This window comes from Phyllobates terribilis, unplaced genomic scaffold, assembly GCF_046119375.1.
Source record: "Phyllobates terribilis strain yellow unplaced genomic scaffold, ASM4611937v1 Scaffold_4__5_contigs__length_816908805, whole genome shotgun sequence".
Classification (NCBI taxonomy): domain Eukaryota; kingdom Metazoa; phylum Chordata; class Amphibia; order Anura; family Dendrobatidae; genus Phyllobates; species Phyllobates terribilis.
Window position 1 is genome coordinate 802,590,292 of NW_027362764.1, and position 24,015 is coordinate 802,614,306.

Genomic DNA, 24,015 nt, shown 5'->3' on the forward strand with positions numbered 1-24,015 from the left:
CAAGGACTTCCCCCTTGTATTGCAGCTCAGAGGTTCCACCTCCCGGACCCGTAACAACATGTTTCCACATATTTGTGGTATTGAGGTTGCTGACACTTTTCCCTCTTTTCACTTTTTGATTACACAGCTTGCATTTGACAAAGCACATGTCATCTGCAACTGTGTCAAAAAAGGACCAGGCACTGCAAGTCTTGGGAGCGCCCGCTTTGGATTTTGGAAGAGCCATGCTCCTAATGGGTGCCGAAGTGGAGGCTACAGGCAACCAAATCAGCCCCCTCCCTCTCCCTCCTTTTTGGGCTGTTCGGGGAATCTCTTCCTCAGAGTTGCTCCCACCACCTTCCTGTCCCTCACGCCATGATGGGTCAAGGACCTCATCATCTACACCACCCTCTTCAAACAACTGCTTCTCCTGGGTAGTCTCGACAGCACAGTACGCAACAGAAAGTGGCACCTGAGTCTCATCATCAGATGCGTACTGAGGTGTGCTGCTGACCATAGGCACTGGCCCACCTGCCTCTTCAGATTCAGAGAGACAAAACGGTTGCGCATCACTGCATACTACCTCTTCTTCAAATTCTCGAATTCTGCTTGGCTGGTCCCCTCTTTCCAAGCCAAGAGATTCAGAGAACAGAAGTAGAGATGGCTCCTGTCCAGGGCTCTCTGACTGCCTGGGCAATTTGGCAGGTGGTGAAGAGACAGATGGGTGCTCTTCAGTGCTCAGGACCTGAGAGGATCTGGAACTAATTGAAGTCGATGCGTTAGCTGCCATCCATCCGACAACGGCTTCAATTTGGTCCTCCCGCAGCAGTGGGGTACGGCTAGCTCCTACAAAGCTGGGCATTAAGGACTGTTCCCTGGTAAAACTGGGGGATGCTGAGTCACTGGTGCCCGCAGCAGGCACAGAATCCCCACGTCCTCTCCCTGCAGGCACAGAATCCTCACGTCCTCTCCCTGCAGAAACTCCACGCCCACGACCACATGCCTTACTCCCTGCCTTCTTCATCTTGGTAGACTGATAAAGATAGGCAGAAAAGCACTAAGGGCTTAGTGTGCTTATTCCTGAACAGCTGCTAACAGGTATAAGAAACACTAATTTTATAAAGTGTGGACTAGACTTTAATATGAGCTAATGTGGCCTACACAACTGTAAAGTGGAGTGTTTGGTGAACTTTATTTAGATTTTTTTGTCACAAAAAGACACTGGATGTGCCCAAAGATGTAATACCGATAGTATCACAAACTTTTTGTAGCTATTACAATGTAGGAAGGTAACCTACAATGCAATAGATGAGGCTGCAAAAAATAGGCTAATACTAATCTGGCTGGGGCTGCAGGGCCCAATGCTGCAGAAAAGCTCCTCTATCTACTCCTATATAGTGTGTTTGGAACCAATGTAGCTGAATACGGATGGAACCACCACACTAATAGGAGGAATCAGGAAAAATGATCAATTAGCAAAAAAGGAAAATGTATGAGGCAGTGACGCACGCTGAGTGCACTACAACCAGACGTGGCTGAAGCACACACTACAGGGTGAGCTGCACTCACACACACAGACCTTGCAGACAGCGGTGAACAGCACAGAGAACTGTGTACTAGCACTGCAAGGCACAGCGATTTATAAAGTAGCTTGGGTAAAGCACAATAGAGCAAATAGGTAGCTAAAACTGTCCCTCAGAACAGCAGCGTCCTATCCCTAACTGAATTCACAGCAGAGGGAGCTCAAAATGGCGGCGGCGGCTTTTATAGTGCATCATGACATCATTTCAGCAGCCAATCACAGCCATGCCATTAGTTAAGATGCCTACATGCCTAACAGGATGTGCCCACACTTCTTAGGATCCTCATTGGCTGAATAAAATGAAACTGGCTCATTGAATTATGGGAACTTCCGATTCTGGTATACGATATTCTAAAAGTATTGTAATTAAGTATCGGAATTCCGATACCGCGAATATCGGCCGATACCTGATATTTCAGTATCGGAATGCTCAACACTAACCAGAAGGTAAAAGAACTTTTAGCCCATATGCTGCGGAATGGTGTAATCCACGAAAGTCAGAGTCCTTGGGCAGCTCCTATTGTGCTAGTTCGAAAAAAAGACGGTACTCTGAGATTTTGAGTAGATTATCAGAAATTGAATGCATGTACTGTGCGAGACTCTTAACCATTACCCTGAATAGAAGAATCTCTATCCGAGTTAGGAAGTGCTAAATTCTTCTCTTGACTTGGCCAGTGGCTATTGGCAGGTCCCAGTAGCTGAGAAAGATCATCCGAAAACTGCCTTTGTTCTTCCTATGGGTTTGTTTGAGTTTAACCGGATGCCGTTCGGGCTGACAAATGCACCAGGAACACTCCAAAGAGTGATGGAGAGATGCTTGGGGGACCTCAACTTTTTCTTCTATCCTTCCAGTAGACGGACATGGCGTCAAGAGATGGAACAGGATCCTTGATGTGAACAACTGGCTGAGACGATGGTGCAGACAACACGGATTTGGATTCCTGGACCACGGTGTGAATTACCTCTATGACGGACTCCTTGCCAGAGACGGACTACACCTCAACAAATCCGGGAAACACACATTCGCCAGGAGACTCGCAACACTCATCAGGAGGGCGTTAAACTAGAAGAAGAGGGGATGGGAAGAAAAACGCCGGACACGAACATGCAACCAGAGAACATACTAATGAAAGATATGAAGTGCGACAAAGAAGGTCCAAGACAAGATACTTGGAAGGGAGGTAAGAAAATTTCTAATACAATCCACAGGGAGAAGATTGGAACAATACAAAATCGTGTAAACTGCGTGCTAGCAAATGCCAGAAGCCTGACAAACAAGATGGATGAACTGGAAGCAGAAATATCTACAGGTAACTATGACATAGTGGGACTAACCGAGACATGGTTGGATGAAAGCTATGACTGGGCAGTTAACTTACAGGGTTACAGTCTGTTTAGAAGGGATCGAAGAAGTCGGAAAGGGGGTGGAGTCTGTCTATATGTAAAGACGTGTCTAAAGCCTACAATACGGGAGGATGTATGGGAGGGAAATGAGGAGGTCGAGTCCTTATGGGTGGAGATACATGGGGCAAAAAACAAGAATAAAATTATCATAGGAGTCTGTTATAAACCACCAAATATAGCAGAAGCCACGGAAAGTCTATTAACCCCTTAAGCCCCGCGGGTGGTTTGCACGTTAATGACCGGGCCAATTTTTACAATTCTGACCGCTGTCACTTTATGAGGTAATTACTCTGGAACGCTTCAACGGACCCCCCTGATTCTGAGACTGTTTTTTCGTGACATATTGTACTTCATGATTGTGGAAAAATTTCTTCGATATCACTTGAGTTTATTTGTGAAAAAAACGGAAATTTGGCGAAAATTTGGAAAATTTTGCGATTTTCAAAATTTGAATTTTTAAGCCCTGAAATCAGAGCGATATGTCACACAAAAGAGTTAATAAATAACATTTCCCACATGTCTACTTTACATCAGCACAATTTTGGAACCAAAATTTTTTTTTGTTAGGGAGCTATAAGGGTTAAAAGTTGACCAGCGATTTCTCATTTTTCCAACAAAATTTATAAAACCATTTTTTTAGGGACCACATCACATTTGAAGTCACTTTGAGAGGTCTTTATGACAGAAAATACCCAAAAGTGACACCATTCTAAAAACTGCACCCCTCAAGGTGCTCAAAACCACATTCAAGAACTTTATTAACCCTTCAGGTGCTTCACAGGAATTTTTTGAATGTGGAAGAAAAAAATAAACATTTAACTTTTTTCACAAAAATGTTATTTAGACCCAATTTTTTTTATTTTCACAGGGGTAACAAGAAAAAATGGACCCCAAAATTTGTTGTGCAATTTCCCCTGGGCACGCAGATACCCAATATTTGGGGAACAAACACTGTTTGGGCGCACGGCAGGGCTCGGAAGGGAAGGAGCGCCATTTGACTTTTTGATTGTAAAATTTGCTTGAATAATTAGCGGACACCATGTTCTGTTTGGAGAGCCCCTGTGTGCCCAAACTTTGGAGCTCCCCCACAAGTGACCCCATTATGGAAACTAGACCCCCCAAGGCACCTTTCTAGATGCACAGTGAGCACTTGGAACCCCCAGGTGCTTCACAAATTGATTCGTAAAAATGAAAAAAAAAACACTTTTTCATTTTTACGAATCAATTTGTGAAGCACCTAGGGGTTCCAAGTGCTCACTATGCATCTAGATAGGTGCCTTGGGGGGTCTAGTTTCCAAAATGGGGTCACTTGTGCGGGAGCTCCAATGTTTGGGCACACAGGGACTCTCTAAATGCAACATGGTATCCGCTAACAAATTGAATGGAAAATCGGCTCAAATTGTTAGCGGACACCACATTGCGTTTGGAGAGCCCCTCTGTGCCCAAACTTTGGAGCTCCCCCACAAGTGACCCCATTTTGGAAACTAGACCCCCCAAGGCACCTTTCTAGATGCATAGTGAGCACTTGGAACTCCCAGGTGCTTCACAAATTGATTCGTAAAAATGAAAAAGTGAAAAAAAAAACACTTTTTCATTTTTACGAATCAATTTGTGAAGCACCTAGGGGTTCCAAGTGCTCACTATGCATCTAGATAGGTGCCTTGGGGGGTCTAGTTTCCAAAATGGGGTCACTTGTGGGGGAGCTCCAATGTTTGGGCACACAGGGACTGTCTAAATGCAACATGGTATCCGCTAACAAATTGAATGGAAAATCGGCTCAAATTGTTAGCGGACACCACATTGCGTTTGGAGAGCCCCTCTGTGCCCAAACTTTGGAGCTCCCCCACAAGTGACCCCATTTTGGAAACTAGACCCCCCAAGGCACCTTTCTAGATGCATAGTGAGCACTTGGAACCCCCAGGTGCTTCACAAATTGATTCGTAATAATGAAAAAGTGAAAAAAAAAACACTTTTTCATTTTTATGAATCAATTTGTGAAGCACCTGGGGTTCCAAGTGCTCACTATGCATCTAGATAGGTGCCTTGGGGGGTCTAGTTTCCAAAATGGGGTCACTTGTGGGGGAGCTCCAATGTTTGGGCACACAGGGACTCTCCAAATGCAACATGATATCCGCTAACAATTTGAGCCGACAATTTGTTAGCGGATATCATGTTGCATTTGGAGAGTCCCTGTGTGCCCAAACATTGGAGCTCCCCCACAAGTGACCCCATTTTGGAAACTAGACCCCCCAAGGCACCTTTCTAGATGCATAGTGAGCACTTGGAACCCCAGGTGCTTCACAAATTGATTCATAAAAATGAAAAAGTGGTTTTATTTTCACTTTTTCATTTTTACGAATCAATTTGTGAAGCACCTGGGGGTTCCAAGTGCTTACTATGCATCTAGATAGGTGCCTTGGGGGGTCTAGTTTCCAAAATGGGGTCACTTGTGGGGGAGCTCCAAAGTTTGGGCACAGAGGGGCTCTCCAAATGCAATGTGGTGTCCGCTAACAATTTGAGCCGATTTTCCATTCAATTTGTTAGCGGATACCATGTTGCATTTAGAGAGTCCCTGTGTGCCCAAACATTGGAGCTCCCCCACAAGTGACCCCATTTTGGAAACTAGACCCCCCAAGGCACCTTTCTAGATGCATAGTGAGCACTTGGAACCCCAGGTGCTTCACAAATTGATTCATAAAAATGAAAAAGTGTTTTTTTTTTTCACTTTTTCATTTTTACGAATCAATTTGTGAAGCACCTGGGGGTTCCAAGTGCTTACTATGCATCTAGATAGGTGCCTTGGGGGGTCTAGTTTCCAAAATGGGGTCACTTGTGGGGGAGCTCCAATGTTTGGGCACACAGGGGCTCTCCAAACGCAACATGGCGTCCGCTAACAATTTGAGCCGATTTTCCATTCAATTTGTTAGCGGACACCATGTCGCGTTTGGAGAGCCCGTGATGTGCCTAAACAGTGGAGCTCCCCCACAAGTGTCCCCATTTTGGAAACTATACCCCTCAAGGATTTTATTAAGGTGTATAGTGAACATTTTGAACCCAGAGGTACGGCACAGAATTTGTTTACATTAGGTCATCATATTGAATAAGTTGTCATTATTCTTGAGCGCAAGTGCTCGCTACTTGAGTTTGCATCGGGTACTCAGGTATGCACCATGTACAGCGTGTGCTTGAGTGACATGCTCGAGTCCCTGCTCCGCATGTTTCACGGTTATTAGGCACCCAAAAAAAAACATGCGGGGATCGCTCGTGCATGGCAGGCAATCCCCGTAAAGTTTTTTGGCCGCGAAGCATATGGGGCAGAGACTCGAGCATGTCACTCAAATACCCACGATACTCAATGCATACCAGAGCACCCGATGCAAACTCAAGTAGCGAGCACTTGCTCTCAACACTAGTCACCATATCGTCATCTTTTTTTCTTACTTTTGAAAAAAATCCCAACCCCAGCCCTAGCCCTAGCACAACCCTAGCCCTAGCACAACCCTAGCCCTAGCACAACCCTAGCCCCAGCACAACCCTAGCCCCAGCACAACCCTAGCCCCAAACCCAGCCCTAACCCTAGCCCAATCCTAACCCAAGAGTTTATTTTTGACGCCGTTCCTTGTGCGGTATAAGTGATTAGACGACTTTATTCTTCGGGTCGGTGTGATTACAGCAATGCCAGAATCATATGGGGTTTTTATGACTGACAGCTGTCACACACTAAAAGACGCATTTTTTGTAAAATCTAGTTTTTGCATCGCCATATTTTGAGAGCTATAATTTTTCCAGATTTTGGCAGACAGTCATGTGACGGCTCGTTTTTTGCGGGATGACTTGACGTTGTTATTGGTGCCATTTTCAGGCACGTGACATTTTTTGATCGCTTTCTATTCCGATTTTTGGGAGGCAGAATAAACAAAAACCAACAATTCAGGAATTGTTTTTTTTTTTTTTTTTTTATTCTGTTCCGCGTGTGGTAAAATTGATGAGGTAGCTTTATTCTTCGGGTCAGTACGTTTACAGCGGTACCACATTTGTATAATTTTTCTATGTTTTGGCGCTTATACACAATAAAAGCTATTTTATAGAAAAAAATATTTTTTAGCATCGCTTTATTCTGAGAGCTGAAACTTTTTTATTTTTCGGCTGATGGAGCTGTATGGCGGCTTGTTTTTTGTGGGACGAGATGACGTTTTCAGCGGTATCATTTTTATTTATATGCGTCTTTTTGATCGCGTGTTATTCCACTTTTTGTTTGGCGGTATGGTGATAAAGCATTGTTTTTTGCTGCGTTTTTTTTTTTTTACCGTGTTCACTGAAGGGGTTAACTAGTGGGACAGTTTTATAGGTCAGGCTGTTCCGGACGCGGCGATACCAAATATGTGTACTTTTATTGTTTTTTTTTAATTTTTTTTATAATAATATTTATTGATGGGTACATTATATTTTTATTTTTGGTGTATTATTTTTTTTATTTTTTTATAATATTTTTGCACATTTTTTTTTTTCCACTTTCAGACAGTTTGTACACCTTATTACTTTGTCCCACTCTGGGACTTTCACTTTTTTTTTTCTGATCGCCTGCATGGCATAGGAATGGAGCACCATCCCTATGCCATGCAGGCTGTCAGAAGTGCACAGTGTTAAGATTGCTTGGAGATGCACTGCGCATGTCCAAGCAATCTTCCTGCTCTCTGGTGACCCGGATGTTGTCATGACGACATCGGGTCGTCATGGCAACACCCGGGAAGCAGCTGCAGTCTGCGCTGGAAGCCGGAAGAGGAGGTGAGTATCGCCGATCACCTCCCCTTGCCCCCGCAATGCCGCGATCGATTTCGATCGACTTCGATCGCAGCATAGCGGGGGTTAATGTGCTGGGAGCGGTGCAGGACCGCTCCCTGCACATAGTACTGGGTGTCAGCTGTGACAATCAGCTGACACCCGGCGGCGATCGCGCCCGCACAGCCTGTGTGCGCGCGCGATCGCCATGACGTACTAATACGGGTCTGGCTCTTAAGTCCCAGGGCACAGACGCGTATTAGTACGTCAAATGTTATTAAGGGGTTAATGAGACAAATAGACGAAGTAGCAAAAAATTACGAGGTGATTATTATGGGGGACTTCAACTACCCCGATATAGACTGGGAAACCGAAAGCTGTAGATCTCAGAAAGGAAACAGGTTTCTGTCAATTATCAAAGACAATTATTTGTCACAACTTGTGCAGGAACCAACTAGAGGGACGGCCCTTTTACACTTAATATTAACTAACAGGCCAGACAGAATAACTGAGGTGCAGGTCGGGGGGCACCTGGGAAATAGTGACCCCAACATTATACAATTCCACATGTGCTTCAGTAGGTGCCCAGCAAGGGAGTCACAAAAACACTGAACTTCAGCTAAGAGATGCCCTTCACCTTATAGACTGGGATAGTATCTTCAGTAATAGGAGCACGGATAAAAAATGGGAAATTTTCAAAACAGTCCTACATAGTCACTGTAGAAGGTACATACCTTATGGGAATAAAAGGGCTAGGAATAGGAGGAAGCCAATGTGGCTAAATAAGGAAGTCAAGAGGGCAATGAAAAACAAAAAAAGGGCTTTCGGTAAACTTAAACAAGAAGGCAGCGAGGAAGCACTAATATCTTATAGGGAAAAAAAACAAAATCTGTAAGAAACAAATAAGAATAGCAAAAGAGGAGACAGAGAGACTAATTGCCAAGGAAAGTAAAACCAATCCCAAACTGTTCTTTAACTCTATAAACAGTAAAAGGATTAAAACTGATGGCGTTGGCCCATTGAAAAATAACCTGGGTAAAATCCTAGAGGGCGATGAGGGTAAAGCAAACCTACTCAATAGCTTCTTCTCCACTGTTTTCACAAAAGAAAACAATTTATCGGAGGAAATGCAGAGTGATAAAGTAAACCCTCCGCTAAATATCACCCACCTAACCCAGGAGGAAGTTCAGAAACGCCTAAATAATATCAAAATAGACAAGTCACCAGGCCCAGATGACATACACCCCCAGGTACTAAAAGAATTAAGTAATGTGATAGACAGACCGCTGTATCTTATATTCAAGCACTCTTTATGGACAGGGACTGTCCCACTAGACTGGCGCCAAGCAAATGTGGTACCAATATTCAAAAAGGGGTCTAAAAGTGACCCTGGGAACTATAGAGCAGTCAGCTTAACGTCTATTGTGGGTAAATTGTTTGAAGGATTTCTTAGAGATGCTATTGTAGAATATCTTAATGATAATAACTGTCTAACTCCATATCAACATGGATTCATGAGGGATCGCTCCTGCCAAACAAACCTGATGGCCTTCTACGAGGAGGTGAGCTCACAGCTGGACCGGGGAGAGTCAGTGGATGTTGTAGACCTTGACTTCTCCAAAGCGTTTGATACCGTGCCACACAAAAGGTTGGTATATAAAATGAGAATGCTTGGTCTGGGGGATAATGTGTGCAAGTGGGTAAATAGCTGGCTGAGTGATAGAAAGCAGAGGGTGGTTATCAATGGAGTAAGCTCAGGGGGTGTCAGGGTTACTAGCGGGGGGCCTCAAGGGTCTGTCTTGGGCCCTATATTATTTAATATATTTATTAATGATCTAGTGGAAGGGTTGCATAGTAAAATAGCAATATTTGCAGATGATACTAAACTTTGTAAAGTAGTTAATACAGATGAGGATAGGGCACAGCTACAGAAGGATTTAGATAAATTGGGGAGTTGGGCCAAAAAATGGCAAATGCGGTTCAATGCCGATAAATGTAAGGTCATGCACATGGGAAAGAAAAACAGCAGTCACCCATACATATTAAATGGGAAACCGTTGGGGAAATCTGACATGGAGAAGGACCTGGGCGTCTTGGTTAATAGCAAATTAAATTGGAGTGCCCAGTGTCAGGCAGCAGCTGCGAAGGCAAATAGAGTCATGGTATGCATCAGAAGAGGAATAGGGGCATATGATGAGAACATTGTTCTTCCTCTGTATAAAGCGCTGGTAAGGCCGCACTTAGAATATTGTGCACAGTTCTGGGCTCCGGTGCTCAGGAAAGACATATTGGAGCTAGAGAGGGTACAAAGGAGGGCGACTAAGGTAATAAAGGGAATGGAGGGACTAGAATACCCAGAGAGGTTGTCAAATTTAGGCCTATTTACATTGGAAAAGAGAAGGCTTAAGGGAGACCTCATAAACATGTATAATTACATCAGGGGGCAGTACAGAGATCTCTCCCATGACCTGTTTATACCAAGGATGGTGACAAAGACGAGGGGGCACACTATGCGTCTGGAGGAAAGGAGGTTCCTGCACCAGCATAGAAGGGGATTCTTTACGGTCAGAGCCGTGAGACTCTGGAACTCTCTGGGAGAGGAAGTGGTGATGTCCAACTCACTTAATGATTTCAAGAGAGGCCTGGACACCTCTCTTGAGAACAATAAAATTACATCTTATGCTTAGTTAATTAATCCAGATTGGTGTCGGGAAGTGAATTTTTCCTCAATAATGTAAATTGGCCTATACCGCATGTTTTTTTTTTTGCCTTCCCCTGGATCAACGCTGCGGAATAGCTGCAGTGCACGAGAAATAGGCTGAACTGGATGGACGTTTGTCTTTTTTCGGCCTTATAAACTATGTAACTATGTAACTTCGAAGCTACTTTAATCTATCTGTATGATATAATTATTTATTCAGCCACGTTTGAAGATCATCTCCGCCGACTGGAACAAGTACTATAACGACTTCAGAGGCATGAATTGAAAATCAAGCCTTGTAAGTGTCATCTCTTCAAACGAGAAATTGAATATTTGGGGAACACTGTATCCAGTGCGGGAGTGTATCCCACTGCTGAGAAAGTAGCTGCAGTGCAGAAGTGGCCCACACCGGTCAACTTAAGGGAGTTGAGAGCATTTCTAGGACTCGCTAGATATTACCGCAGATTCATAAAAGATTTTGCTAAGATTGCGGCCCCGCTTAGTGAATTACTAAGGGGAATGGCTGGAGGAGCAAAGCGGCAACCTATTCCGTGGGGACCACGACAAGAAGAGGCGTTTCGAGCATTGAAAATGGCACTAAGGAATGCCCCAATACTGGCCTATGCTGATTTCTCACAGCCTTTTGTATTGTACACTGATGAAAGTCTATATGGACTGGGAGCAATGTTGGCTCAAGTGCAAGAAGGAAAAGAGCTAGTGATCGCGTATGCCAATTGGTCACTTCGGGACGCTGAGAAGAATCCAGATAACTACAGTTCGTTCAAACTGGAGCTCCTGGCACTGGTATGGGCCTTGACTGAGAAATTTGCGGAGTTCTTGTCAGGTTCAGAAATATAAGTGCGGACGGACAATAATCCTTTGGCTCATTTGGAAAACGCAAAGTTGGGCGCATTGGAACAGCGGTGGGTTGCAAGGATGTCTAAATATCAGTACAAAATCGCTTATCGGTCTAAGGCCCTAAACACAAAGGCAGATGCTCTGTCTTGGGTCACTCAGATGGGGCCGAAGAGAGATATAGATGAACAGCTGGAAGGTGACGAGACTCTGGATTTTCGTCAATTCGCTGCAGCTATAATCGATGCTCAGAACTCCAAAGAAAAGGCAAGGCCCACTCAAATCCTGGGTCGGTGAAGAGAAAAGTGGATGCAGAGTTGGCAAAGCTTAGGGAATGGGTCGCTATAGGTCAGAGACCCGACCAGGAGGCTAGAGCTGCTTCACTCCCAACTACCGTACAAATATTAGGTCAGTGGGAAAGACTCTTTTTGAAGGATGGCTTGCTATGCCGGAAAATCCAGCTGCCTCAAGAGTTTGACGTGACCTGGCAGGTATTAGTCCCAGGAACACTAGTAACACAATTAGCCCAGGAGGCTCATGGAAGAGGTGCCCATTTCGGCGTGGAGAAGACCTTCCGGTGATTATGTGACGCCCAGCTGTGCTTGGTATCACAGATCCTAGAAGGGTGTATTGACGGATTCCTCCACAAGAGGCCCCCATAACCATTCACACATCTCCACCTTCCACCTCAGACCACCAGAGGGAGCCCGTTAGGCATAGATAAATAGGGAAGATGAAGCCAGACAGCAGTTAGTCTGGTCTAGACAGGAGTCGAAAGAGAGCAAACCTGTTGAGAGAGTTCCTGCAGTAAAGAAGCCTGAGAGAGGTCAGTCCGCAGTGGAGCACAGTCCAGACTCAGTTGTAGCTCAGAATGGTGAGCTTTAGGTGTGCCGGCGCCATAAGATCGGTGATGCGCGGCGAGCTGCCGTTAGTGTGAGTAGCCTAGTGAGGGCCCGAGTAGGCCGAAGGCAAGAGGAGAGTTAGTACATAGGGGGCAGAGGAGCTTAACTAGCTCACCCCGAAACAGTTACCGTACACCGGGTCCGAAGTTTTCCGGGATCTCTATGACCCAGTAAGATATAACCGGAATCCCTGGGGAACTTCAAGTCCCAAGATCGCTAAAGTGCTGATACGTAACAGAGCCAGGAGACACATAGGCCCCGCAAGCTGAGGATTGTGTACTCCAAGAAAAGGCCCTACCACAAGGTCAGCCAGCGCAGGACAGAGACAAAGTTAGGCCTAGCTCCAGGCAGGTCAGAAACTTACTACGCAGAAGCAAGAAACAGGAGGCCCAAAGTCCGCTCATTGGGGAGGATCCTGACATGCACCCTTCACCCTACAGTGCTCTGGGACGTGCTTGAATTTCCATCAGTAAAAGGTACTGAAGTGACTATCGCGTCTGTCCCTGTTCTTGCTCTGACCCGGCTCGCTCTCGCCTGTCCTGCATTCCCCGTTATTCACTGCCTTGAGGCCTAGCTCCACCTGTAGAGAGCTATACCATGAAGCTGCCTTATCATCGGCCTCAGTGGACTGAGCAGCGCTGGTGATCCTCACCAGAAGCCACAGGTGGAGTCACAAACTCTTTTATAAACTTAACAAATTATCCACCCTTTTTAAGGAGAGACTCCAGGGTACGGGCCCGGGAGCCGACCACCGCGACATCCCTGAAGGCCAGGTTAAAGACCCGGGTACCGAGTCATCCCCCATTCCCCTGGACGAGTCATCTCCAACTGGCGTCACGAACAGGATCACGTGGCCGCTGCAACGACGCCGTGTTTTGCCCGTTGCCACCAGGTACTGTGCGCCTTTATTCTGAACTGTGTATGTAAAGTTGTGGTGAAGGTTGCCGCCATTGTTGGGCCGTTGAGCGAGAAGAAGGGCGTAACCGCGGGAAAATTAGGGGCGTACCTGCAAAAGAGCGCGAAGCTTTGGACACGCCCCCCGCCTCAACGTCAAATCGGGAAGCGCCAGGTCCTGTTAGGAGCGTCGCGAAACGCGCTGACGTATGACGCAAGCGACGCAAGGTCCTGAAGACAACCGTCACCTTCGGAGCTGCGGCCTACCGGAAGAAAAACCAGAAGGTAGGCCACGGTTAACTAGGGGGGCGCTAAGATGTCTGACGAGCAGCAGAACGCCGACCTGCCGGTCAACGTCCCTGAAGTTCAACCCGCGCTCGATGATGAGCAGGCCGAAGCCGCCGCCCCACCAGCAGCGCCTGTAACACCTGTAATTCCTATGACTTTACTGTACATTCCTGGAGTAAAGTGGCTCCCCCAGTACAACGGCAAACCAGATACCCTGTCCGGATTCAAACGGAAGATATGTGGTATCTTGGACATGTACTCCATGACAGGCAGGAGCAGCCGCCCCGTCAGCAGGACCCATATCGCCTATCATACCCATGGCCCTGAATGTCCACAAGGTGGGGGAGGAGAGCAAACCCCCGCCATCTACGGCTGATGACCCGGCTGGGCCAGCCTATCATGGACAGGTGCTTCCCCGGAAGGAGTACCATTATTGAACTGCTGAAAATGTTTTAAATGTTTTTGTTATGCAACGTTTAAGAAATGTGCCTCCCATAAAGGGAAGATTGTTCATGTTTCCTATTGTTATTGTTTTATAAAAATGTACTTCAGCCCGGGAGTGCTGAGTTTAACTAGGGGGGAATGTGACGCCCAGCTGCGCTTGGTATCACAGATCCTAGAAGGGTGTATTGACGGATTCCTCCACAAGAGGCCCCCATAACCATTCACACATCTCCACCTTCCACCTCAGACCACCAGAGGGAGCCCGTTAGGGATAGATAAATAGGGAAGGTGGAGCCAGACAGCAGTTAGTTTGGTCTAGACTGGAGTCGACAGAGAGCAAACCTGTTGAGAGAGTTCCTGCAGTAAAGAAGCCTGAGAGAGGTCAGTCTGCAGTGGAGCACAGTCCAGACTCAGTTGTAGCTCAGAGTGGTGAGCTTTAGGTGTGCCGGCGCCATAAGATAGGTGAAGCGTGGCGAGCTGCCGTTAGTGTAAGTAGCCTAGTGAGGGCCCGAGTAGGCCGAAGGCAAGAGGAGAGTTAGTACATAGGGGGCAGAGGAGCTTAACTAGCTCACCCCGAAGCAGTTACCGGACACCGGGTCCGAAGCTTACCGGGATCTCTATGACCCAGTAAGATATAACCGGAATCCCTGGGGAACTACAAGTCCCAGGATCACTAAAGAGCTGATACGTAACAGAGCCAGGAGACACTTAGGCCCCGCAAGCTGAGGAGCGTGTACTCCAAGAAAAGGCCCTACCACAAGGTCAGCCAGCGCAGGACAGAGACAAAGTTAGGCCTAGCTCCAGGCAGGTCAGAAACTTACTACGCAGAAGCAAGAAACAGGAGGCCCAAAGCCCGCTCATTGGGGAGGATCCTGACATGCACCCTTCACCCTACAGTGCTCTGGGACGTGCCTGAATTTCCATCAGTAAAAGGTACTGAAGTGACTATCGCGTCTGTCCCTGTTCTTGCTCTGACCCGGCTCGGTCTCGCCTGTCCTGCATTCCCTGTTATTCACTGCCCTGAGGCCTAGCTCCACCTGTGGGGAGTTATACCATCAAGCTGCCTTATCATCAGCCTCAGTGGACTGAGCAGCGCTGGTGATCCTCACCAGAAGCCACAGGTGGCGTCACAAACTCTTTTATAAACTTAACAAATTATCCACCCTTTTTAAGGAGAGACTCCAGGGTACGGGCCCGGGAGCCGACCACCGCGACATCCCTGAAGGCCAGGCTAAAGGCCCGGGTACCGAGTCATCCCCCATTCCCCTGGACGAGTCATCTCCAACTGGCATCACGAACAGGATCACGTGCCCGCTGCAACGACGCCGTGTTTTGCCCGTTGCCACAGGGTACTGTGCGCCTTTATTCTGAACTGTGTATGTAAAGTTGTGGTGAAGGTTGCCGCCATTGTTGGGCCGTTGAGCGAGAAGAAGGGCGTAACCGCGGGAAAATTAGAGGCGTACCTGCAAAAGAGCGCGAAGCTTCGGACACGCCCCCCGCCTCAACGTCAAATCGAGAAGCGCCAGATCCTGTAAGGAGCGTCGCGAAACGCGCTGACCTAGGACGCAAGCTATGCAAGGTCCTGAAGACAACCGTCACCTTCGGAGCTGCGGCCTACCGGAAGAAAAACCATTTAGGTTGGTTGTGTACCTTTCCACCTGGAAAGTGTTCGGCAGCAGCCCACCTGGCTGCATCACGGACCCCGGGGTCTGTTGCATTCCATTTAAATAAAGTTGTCTGCAATCGCCCCCCTAACAGTATCTGAGCGCCAGGGTCTTGCCGAACATGGCCGACAATAAACAACTGCAGCGGTACATACAGCAACTGGAGGCCAGACTTAAATCTCTGGAACAAACTGCTCCGGTCGCTGATATTACTGCAGTAGCTACTCAGGCGGCTACTCTAGCAGCCAATATTATTAACTCAGCTGTGGTGAATTCTACAACCACTGCAAGTGCCCCATTACCCCATTTTGCTCTCCTGGAAAAATTTTCTGGAGATAGTAAACTTTGCAGGGGTTTTATTAACGTATGCTCCATTCATTTGGAGATAATGGAGGCACGGTTCCCCTCCGAAAGAGCCAAAGTGGGTTATATCATTTCATTACTCTCACACAGGGTTCTGGAGTGGGCTACTCTTCTATGGGAGCGGAACGACCCGATTGTAGTAAATGCGGGTCGATTCCTTAAGACTCTAAAAAGTGTTTTTCTGGGTCCTCAGGTCACGCATGATACGGCTCTTAAGCTTCTTGCGTTGGTCCAGGGTTCAGCCACCGCCAGCCACTATGCCGTCCAGTTCAGAACCCTAGCGGCTGAACTGGATTGGTCTGAGCGGTCGCTTATCCTGGTATTCTGGAGGGGTCTGGCTGGGCATATTAAAGATGCTTTATCTACTAGAGAAATCCCAACCTCTCTGGAGGAGTTAATATCTCTTGCTGACCGTATTGACTTGCGTCATGCGGAACACAAGTTAGAGCTGGAGGTTGCCAGACCTCAGTATCTGTTTGCACCATCCGCCTTTAGACCCATTTTCAAACCCAAGACACTCGACCCGGAGCCTAAGGCTACGGATGTACCCCGGTCTAAGTCTAGTTCCTCTCGTTCCCGTTCTGCACATATCTCGGAGCTCCCCGTAAATAAGGGTTCCAAGCAGTCGGTAAAACGAGTAGGTCTTACCACCGTTGGAGGAGGGGTATTAAATTCCGGGACTTCTTCCTCCAAATTATTACATAATGTGACTTTGTCCTTTGATAAAGCTGCAGTCACTGCCAAGGCGTGGGTGGATTCTGGTGCTGATGGCAATTTTTTATCATCTACGCTTGCCCAGAGGCATGCCATCCCTATTGAGTTACTCTCAAGACCAATGAACATTAGTATTGTCAATGGTTCACTCCTGGATGTAGAAATCACCCACCAGTCGATTCCTCTCACCATGTCATTTCCCCAGGGCCACCGGGAGGTTATTTCATTTCTTATTATTCCCGGTGGATTAGACGAGGTGTTATTGGGGCTCCCCTGGTTACGTTGTCATACTCCACACATTGACTGGAATACGGGGAGAATATCTTCCTGGAGTGAGAATTGTGCATCTCAGTGTTTAGTCAAAGTCACCCGGAGGGTAGTCTCTGATCCTCCTATCATTGCGACATCCGGTACAGATTCCTTGTCTGTTTCCAGGACCCGGGCCTTGTCAGATAATGTCGCAAAGAACTCTCAGGAAGAGAGGGTGGCTGCAGTGTCCTCCAACCCGGTTTGGTCAGGGAGGACGTTTGTTTCCCCTAATCTACAGAGTAAGGTGCTCTCCTGGGCTCATGCTCCTAAGACCAGAGCTTACCTGGGGGTCAAACGTACCACTAAGTCCCTTCTACGGTCCTATTGGTGGCCCCAGTGGTGCCAGGAAGTCAAGGACTTTGTTCTCGCGTGTCCCGTCTGTGCGAGAGATAAATCTTTTCGCCAGAGACCGGCGGGTCCTTTCTCCCTGTCACCCATGAAGGATCCCACACATAGAGAACCAGTTGTCACTTCTTGCCATCCTGCTTCCCGTCCTAAAAGAGGGTACCCTGTACACCGGAGGGGTCACTGTTTCATGAATCCTCTCTGTGACCCGTTGGACCACATCACCAATGGCGCGTCGATGAGCAGGGCTTAGTCTTTAAAAGGCCCGCCCACAAACAAGGCGACGCGCTCAGATCATTTTTGCAAGTGTTGCTGTTGTGTGGACAAGTGTATTCCACGTGCTCCCTAGCTGCTCTCTCCGTGACCTGCCGATGCCAGAGTTCGCTCGGCTGATTATCACAGGTCACTCAGGCAGGCTTAGATTTGCTTAGGTAGGTAGCTACGTCTTGCAGCCTGGCTCAGCCAAAGGGGTCGCCTAACACCTCGAGCAGCCTGCAGACGCCCTGTCCACGGCTATCGCCTGTTAGCCACGTGGAGTAGTACCCTTCAGTCCGGTGGCACGCCGGCTGGAGGCTCGTGTACCCGTCGCGTAGTCACACACGCATCCTAGCGCCAATCCCTACAGCGTAGCGCCTGTATCGAAGACAGGGCTACTGCTTTTCCCCCGGTCGCACGTCTCCCTGCGGTTCTTGGCACTGAAACCCGCTCCGTGTGCATCAACACGGAGTGGTTCTTCAGTTAAGTAGGAGCTATCCAGGTCACTCTTCTCCCACGCAGTTAACGGAGATAGAGCGAACCGCTATACCCGTTCCTGTGTGCTGTAACACGGAAGGGTTTAACATTTAGGTTGGTTGTGTACCTTTCCACCCGGAAAGTGTTCGGCAGCAGCCCACATGGCCGCATCGCGGACCCCGGGGTCGGTTGCGTTCCATTTAAATAAAGTTGTCTGCAACCGCCCCCCTAACACTGATGATCGGATTATCTGACGATTGGAGCTTCATACAAAGGCTACGGGCATTGTTTGGTAATGACCGATCACTTCACCAAGTTTTCAGTGGTGATACCTACTAGGGATCAGACGGCAGAAACCGCAGCCAAGGCCATTTGTCAAGATTTCATTTGGATCTATGGGTGTCCGAAGCGGATACAGTCTGACAAAGGGGCCTGCTTCCAAGTGCGAGTCATGGATGAGTTATATCACATTTATGGGATCAACAGATCTCAAACAATGCCCTATTACCCCCAGGGAAATGGGGCATGTGAGCGATTCAACCGAACCTTGTTGCAGATGTTACGGACATTGGAAGAGGACAAGAAAATTAAATGGCCCGAGTTCGTGTCCGAGTTGGTGTGGGTGTATAATAATCGAGTTCATGCGACTACTGGTTACACACCCTATATGCTGCTGTTTGGAAGGAATGGACGAGAGATTACTGAGCTGGAGCTAGACTCAGAAGATTCAGGTCCGTACAACAGTCCGAGTACCTGGATTCGAGAACACAGACGGCGGCTTCATACAGTGAGAAAACTGGTTGAGCAGAAATTTCAGGAAATAGAGGATACAGGGCGGCCCCCGATTTCAGTGAGCCCACTCCAACCAGGAGATCGTGTGTTAGTAAGGGCCAAACCGGTTGGGAGTATGCTAGACCATCATTGGGAAGCGGCACCATATCGAGTGGTGAAGCAGATCCATCCAAAGTATTCAGTCTACGAGGTTAGGCCTGAAGTGGGTGATGCCACGACATCTAGGGTGTTGCACCGTAATATGCTACGACCCTGTTCGTCCGAAGCAGAGGACTGTAACAGAATTGAGCCTGCGGAAAAACTAACTGAAGTGCCACACATGGTGACCCTGGAAGACGAAGAAGGATGGGCTACAATGCAAATGAGCCCTTCAGTTCCGAGTGAGATACAAAATGGATCAGGAGGCGATTTACAATCTTCACTGCTTGATTTATCAGATACCCCGGAATCACCTTTGCAGGAGGAACCCCGCAGAACCGAACGGGCTAATGCCGCTATCCCTCCTAACCGATATGCTCAACAGGAGTTTATCTGGTCTCAGATTCAACAGAAAACTGTGCTCACCTCTTGTCTGAACTTACGCTGCCTTGAAGGAGGCATCGATCTCGCAAAGAATCCACTCGCCCGGGGACTGGCGATCACAAAGGAGGGAGGAATGTAATAGAAGGAAAAAAGTCTTTCAGAGAATCAGTGCGAGATGTATGTAATAAGGAGAAAGAGCGCCATCTGGTGAGCATTTCAAGTTTGCACGCTGGACCTGGTCAGGTGACCTCCAGCAGAGGATTTCAAAATGTAACGGAGGAGCGCGCAGTGCCTGAGGTGATTTCGGCGCCAGACACAGAGAGAGACGTGACGCAGGCCGGACGCGCTGAAGGAACCAGCGAGAGAGACCGGGGTGAGAGACCCGTAAGGCAAGACGGGTGGCTGCCGGTGAACGAGCGCGGGATTCAGCGAAGCGGTTCCTTGGGTGTCACTGCTAAGGAAGAGGACTGAGACTTGGATACGACATTAACCCGTTAAGGACCGAAGCATTTTCCATTTTTGCGTTTTCATTTTTTGCTCCCCTTGTTCCCAGAGTCATAGCGTTTTTATTTTTTGGTCAATATGGCCGTGTGAGGGCTTATTTTTTGCGGGACGAGTTGTACTTTTCAACGCCATTACTAGTTTTACCATATCGTGTACGGAAAAAAAATTCCAAGCGCCGTGAAATTGCAAAAAAAGTGCAATACCACAGATGTTTTTTTTTAGTTTTTTTACCACGTTCACTGAATGCTAAAACTGACCGGCCATCATTATTCTCCAGGTCATTACGAGTTCATAGACACCAAACATGTACAGGTTCCTTTTTATTTAAGTGGTGAAAAAAAATTCCAAAGTTTGGTAAAAAAAAAAAATGGTGCCATTTTCCGAAACCCGTAGCGTCTCCATTTTTTGGGATCTGGGGCTGGTGAGGGCTTACTTTTTGCACACCAAGCTGAAGTTTTTATTGATGCTATTTTGGGGTAGATCCGATGTTTTGATCACCCGTTATTGCATTTTATTGCAATGTTGCAGCGACCAAAAAACGTAATTCTGGCGTTTAGAATTTTTTTCTCGCTACGCTGTTTACCGATCGGATTAATTCTTTTTTTATATTGATAGATCGGGCGATTCTGAACGCGGCAATACCAAGTATGTGTTTTTTTTATTATTATTTTATTTTGAATGGGGCGAAAGGGGGGTGATTTAAACTTTTATATTTTTTAAAACATTTTTTTTCACTTTTTGCTTGCTTCTATAGTCTCCATAGGAGACTAGAAGCAGCACTCACTTGATCGGCTCTGCTGTATACAGGGGACGAGCAGATCCCCCGCATGGAGAAGAAATGGTCCTGTGCTATGAGCGCCGACCACTAGGTTGCGCTCATATTGACCAGCTCATGACAACCACTGGTGTCTGCTGCAGACCCAGGGTTGTCATGACCACCCATCGGCGACCCGCGATCATGTGACGGGGTTGCCGATGGGCGGGGCTTAGTACCCGCTTCCCGGAAGCGCGAGTTAAATGCCGCTGTCGGAGATTGACAGCGGCATTTAAGATGTTAACAGCCGCGGGTGGATCGCGATGGAGGGAGCAGGAAGGAGAGAGCAGGAAGGAGAGAGCAGGAAGGAGAGAGCAGGAAGGAGGGAGCAGGAAGGAGAGAGCAGGAAGGAGAGAGCAGGAAGGAGAGGAAGGAGGGAGCAGGAAGGAGGGAGCAGGAAGGAGAGAGCAGGAAGGAGAGAGCAGGGAGGAGAGAGCAGGGAGGAGAGAGCAGGGAGGAGAGAGCAGGAAGGAGAGAGCAGGAAGGAGAGAGCAGGAAGGAGAGAGGAGGAAGGAGAGAGGAGGAAGGAGGGAGCAGGAAGGAGGGAGCAGGAAGGAGGGAGCGGGAAGGAGAGAGCGGGAAGGAGAGAGCGGGAAGGAGGGAGCGGGAAGGAGAGAGCAGGAAGGAGGGAGCAGGAAGGAGAGAGGAGGAAGGAGGGAGCAGGAAGGAGGGAGCAGGAAGGAGAGAGGAGGAAGGAGGGAGCAGGAAGGAGAGAGCGGGATGGAGGGAGCAGGAAGGAGAGAGCAGGAAGGAGAGAGGAGGAAGGAGAGAGCAGGAAGGAGGGAGCACGAAGGAGAGAGCAGGAAGGAGGGAGCACGAAGGAGAGAGCAGGAAGGAGGGAGCAGGAAGGAGAGAGGAGGAAGGAGGGAGCAGGAAGGATAGAGGAGGAAGGAGAGAGCGGGAAGGAGGGAGCGGGAAGGAGAGAGCGGGAAGGAGAGAGCGGGATGGAGGGAGCAGGAAGGAGAGAGGAGGAAGGAGAGAGCAGGAAGGAGAGAGGAGGAAGGAGAGAGCAGGAAGGAGAGAGCACGAAGGATACAGCAGGAAGGAGGGAGCAGGAAGGAGAGAGCAGGAAGGAGAGAGGAGGAAGGAGAGAGGAGGAAGGAGGGAGCAGGAAGGAGAGAGCGGGAAGGAGGGAGCGGGAAGGAAAGAGCAGGGAGGAAGGAGAGAGCAGGGAGGAGGGAGCAGGGAGGAGAGGGCAGGAAGTAGAGGGCAGGATGGAGGGGGCAGGAAGGAGAGAGCAGGAAGGAGAGATCAGGACGGTCTCCAGTGTCTGCTCACCCTCCATCCCCCACTGCAGCAGCCAGTAATCTGCAGGAGAAGCGACAACCTGAGCAGCAGCAGAGGCTGACGGACCCGAGCTGAGATCGCAGGATGGAGCGGACGTCAATATATATTTACACTGGTCCTTTGTATCTCAGCTGCCGGTGATCGCTCTGAGAACAATGCGCCGATCTCTACATCACACACTTCCATGGTAGTTTCCGGGCTCATTGAACGTTCCCCAGGTGACGATTGTCCTGGTCAGAACAGATGTCCACGCTGCAGACGATCGCAGTTAGCAGAGCAGGTTGTTCTATACACATTCCTGCTGCTCTGTACAGGGGAGAGGGGGCGGCGCAGAGTTCCGGGGTCTGCTGCAGTCTGCACTGATATCAGGGGACGTCATGTCGCAGAGCTCTGCGGGGGGAGGGGTCGCTCCATGTGGGATCTATAGAAACCAGTGCAGCCCGGAGTGTAGAGCGATGATGGGGAGATCTGTACAGCGCCGTGTACGAGACATGGAGACTCAGGGAGCGGAAGTGTGTCATGTGGCCAGGTAGTCGGTCACTATTGGCGGCTCAATACTGTACGCAGAAGCCAATGGATGTAGGGGGTGTGGCTTACAGGAGCCAATGAGGATGCGCACACGAGCATAAATACCCTGCTCCCGCCGCTCCGCTCATCACTTCTGTATCCGTCTATACAGCGCTATGGCCAGAACCAAGCAGACCGCCCGTAAATCCACCGGAGGGAAAGCTCCCCGCAAGCAGCTGGCCACTAAAGCCGCAAGGAAGAGCGCTCCTGCCACTGGCGGAGTGAAGAAGCCGCATCGCTACCGGCCAGGAACAGTCGCTCTCCGGGAGATCCGCCGCTACCAGAAGTCCACCGAGCTGCTGATCCGTAAGCTTCCCTTCCAGCGCCTGGTGAGGGAGATCGCCCAGGACTTCAAGACCGATCTGCGCTTCCAGAGCTCGGCGGTGATGGCGCTGCAGGAGGCCAGCGAGGCTTATCTGGTGGGGCTGTTCGAGGACACCAACCTGTGCGCCATCCACGCCAAGAGGGTCACCATCATGCCCAAAGACATCCAGCTGGCCCGCAGGATCCGCGGGGAGAGAGCTTAGATCTGCCCGGGCCCCGAGGACAACACAAAGGCTCTTTTCAGAGCCACCAAATCCTCCAAGACGAGCTGAGAACTCTCATGATTAACCGCCATTCTGCTCCTCTGTCCGTATCCTCCGCGCAGTTACTATCTGTATAATTATAGGGGATCTAGTAGTGAGTGAACTATATTGTGAAAAATGCAATAAGCAGAGGAATAACGTTACATCCATCACGTGATCAGTAATAGAAGCCGCACCTGTGTGACCAGAGCAGCGCGATGCGTTTTGTGCACTGCCGGGGTCTGGGGGAGAGAAGGCGCCGGAGGAAATGTCTACATAAGGAGGAGCGCGGGCACTGAGGGCTTCCATGGAGGAGGAGACTTGTGGTCGGGGATTGGTCGGTTCCTGTGGGCGGAGCTTTACTCCGATGTTTCCTTCTCATTCACTGATCAGTTGGTGGTTGTGAATTTCCCGCTCAGTCGCTGCTCGCGCTCCGGAGGATCATTACCGGTCACTGCTGAGAGCGGAGATCACTGACGTCATTACGGATCGGTCACCACGTCCCTCACCCGCGCTGGGTCCTAGTGCCGCCTGAGCCCATGGTTTGCCGGTTGTGGACGGATGGGCTGTTAACTCTTTCACTGCTCCGCTGCTTTCAGTTGTGCTCTCATCCGCTCTGATCGACCTTTCTGCACTGGATAAATAATATTTCCTCCCCAGACCGGTGACGGCTGCTGCCGATCATTATACCCGGTTCTTATGGTAAGGATTTAGTTTCGGATCCGAATCTCACTTTGTTTTCTTGATGTCATTGATGAAGATAGATCCTTCTCGTGCTCTACAGATCACATGACCGATGTAATTATCTTTGAGTTGTGTCTCATCTGCTCCGGGGATGGATCCGCCCGGGGCCCCGTTACTTGCTGCTCCCCGCTCTGTAGTGACCGGTAATGGCCGCCCGTCCGGGCACCACGTGTAGCATGGACGAGGAGTGACTGCGGGGATGTGATCAGTGATGATGATGATGATCGGCCGCTGCCACTTTCCTGAAGATTTAATGTTTTCGTT

The 24,015-nt window shown here is 48.7% G+C and overlaps 1 protein-coding gene across 1 annotated transcript; it reads left to right on the plus strand.

Moving 5' to 3' along the window:
• The first annotated feature begins 22,534 nt into the window (after nucleotides 1-22,534).
• LOC141264558 (histone H3) lies at nucleotides 22,535-23,019 on the plus strand. The gene has a single exon (XM_073676835.1). It carries the CDS (start codon nucleotides 22,558-22,560, stop codon nucleotides 22,966-22,968), a length of 411 nt encoding a protein of 136 aa, XP_073532936.1. The 5' UTR covers nucleotides 22,535-22,557; the 3' UTR covers nucleotides 22,969-23,019.
• The last annotated feature ends 996 nt before the right edge of the window (nucleotides 23,020-24,015 follow it).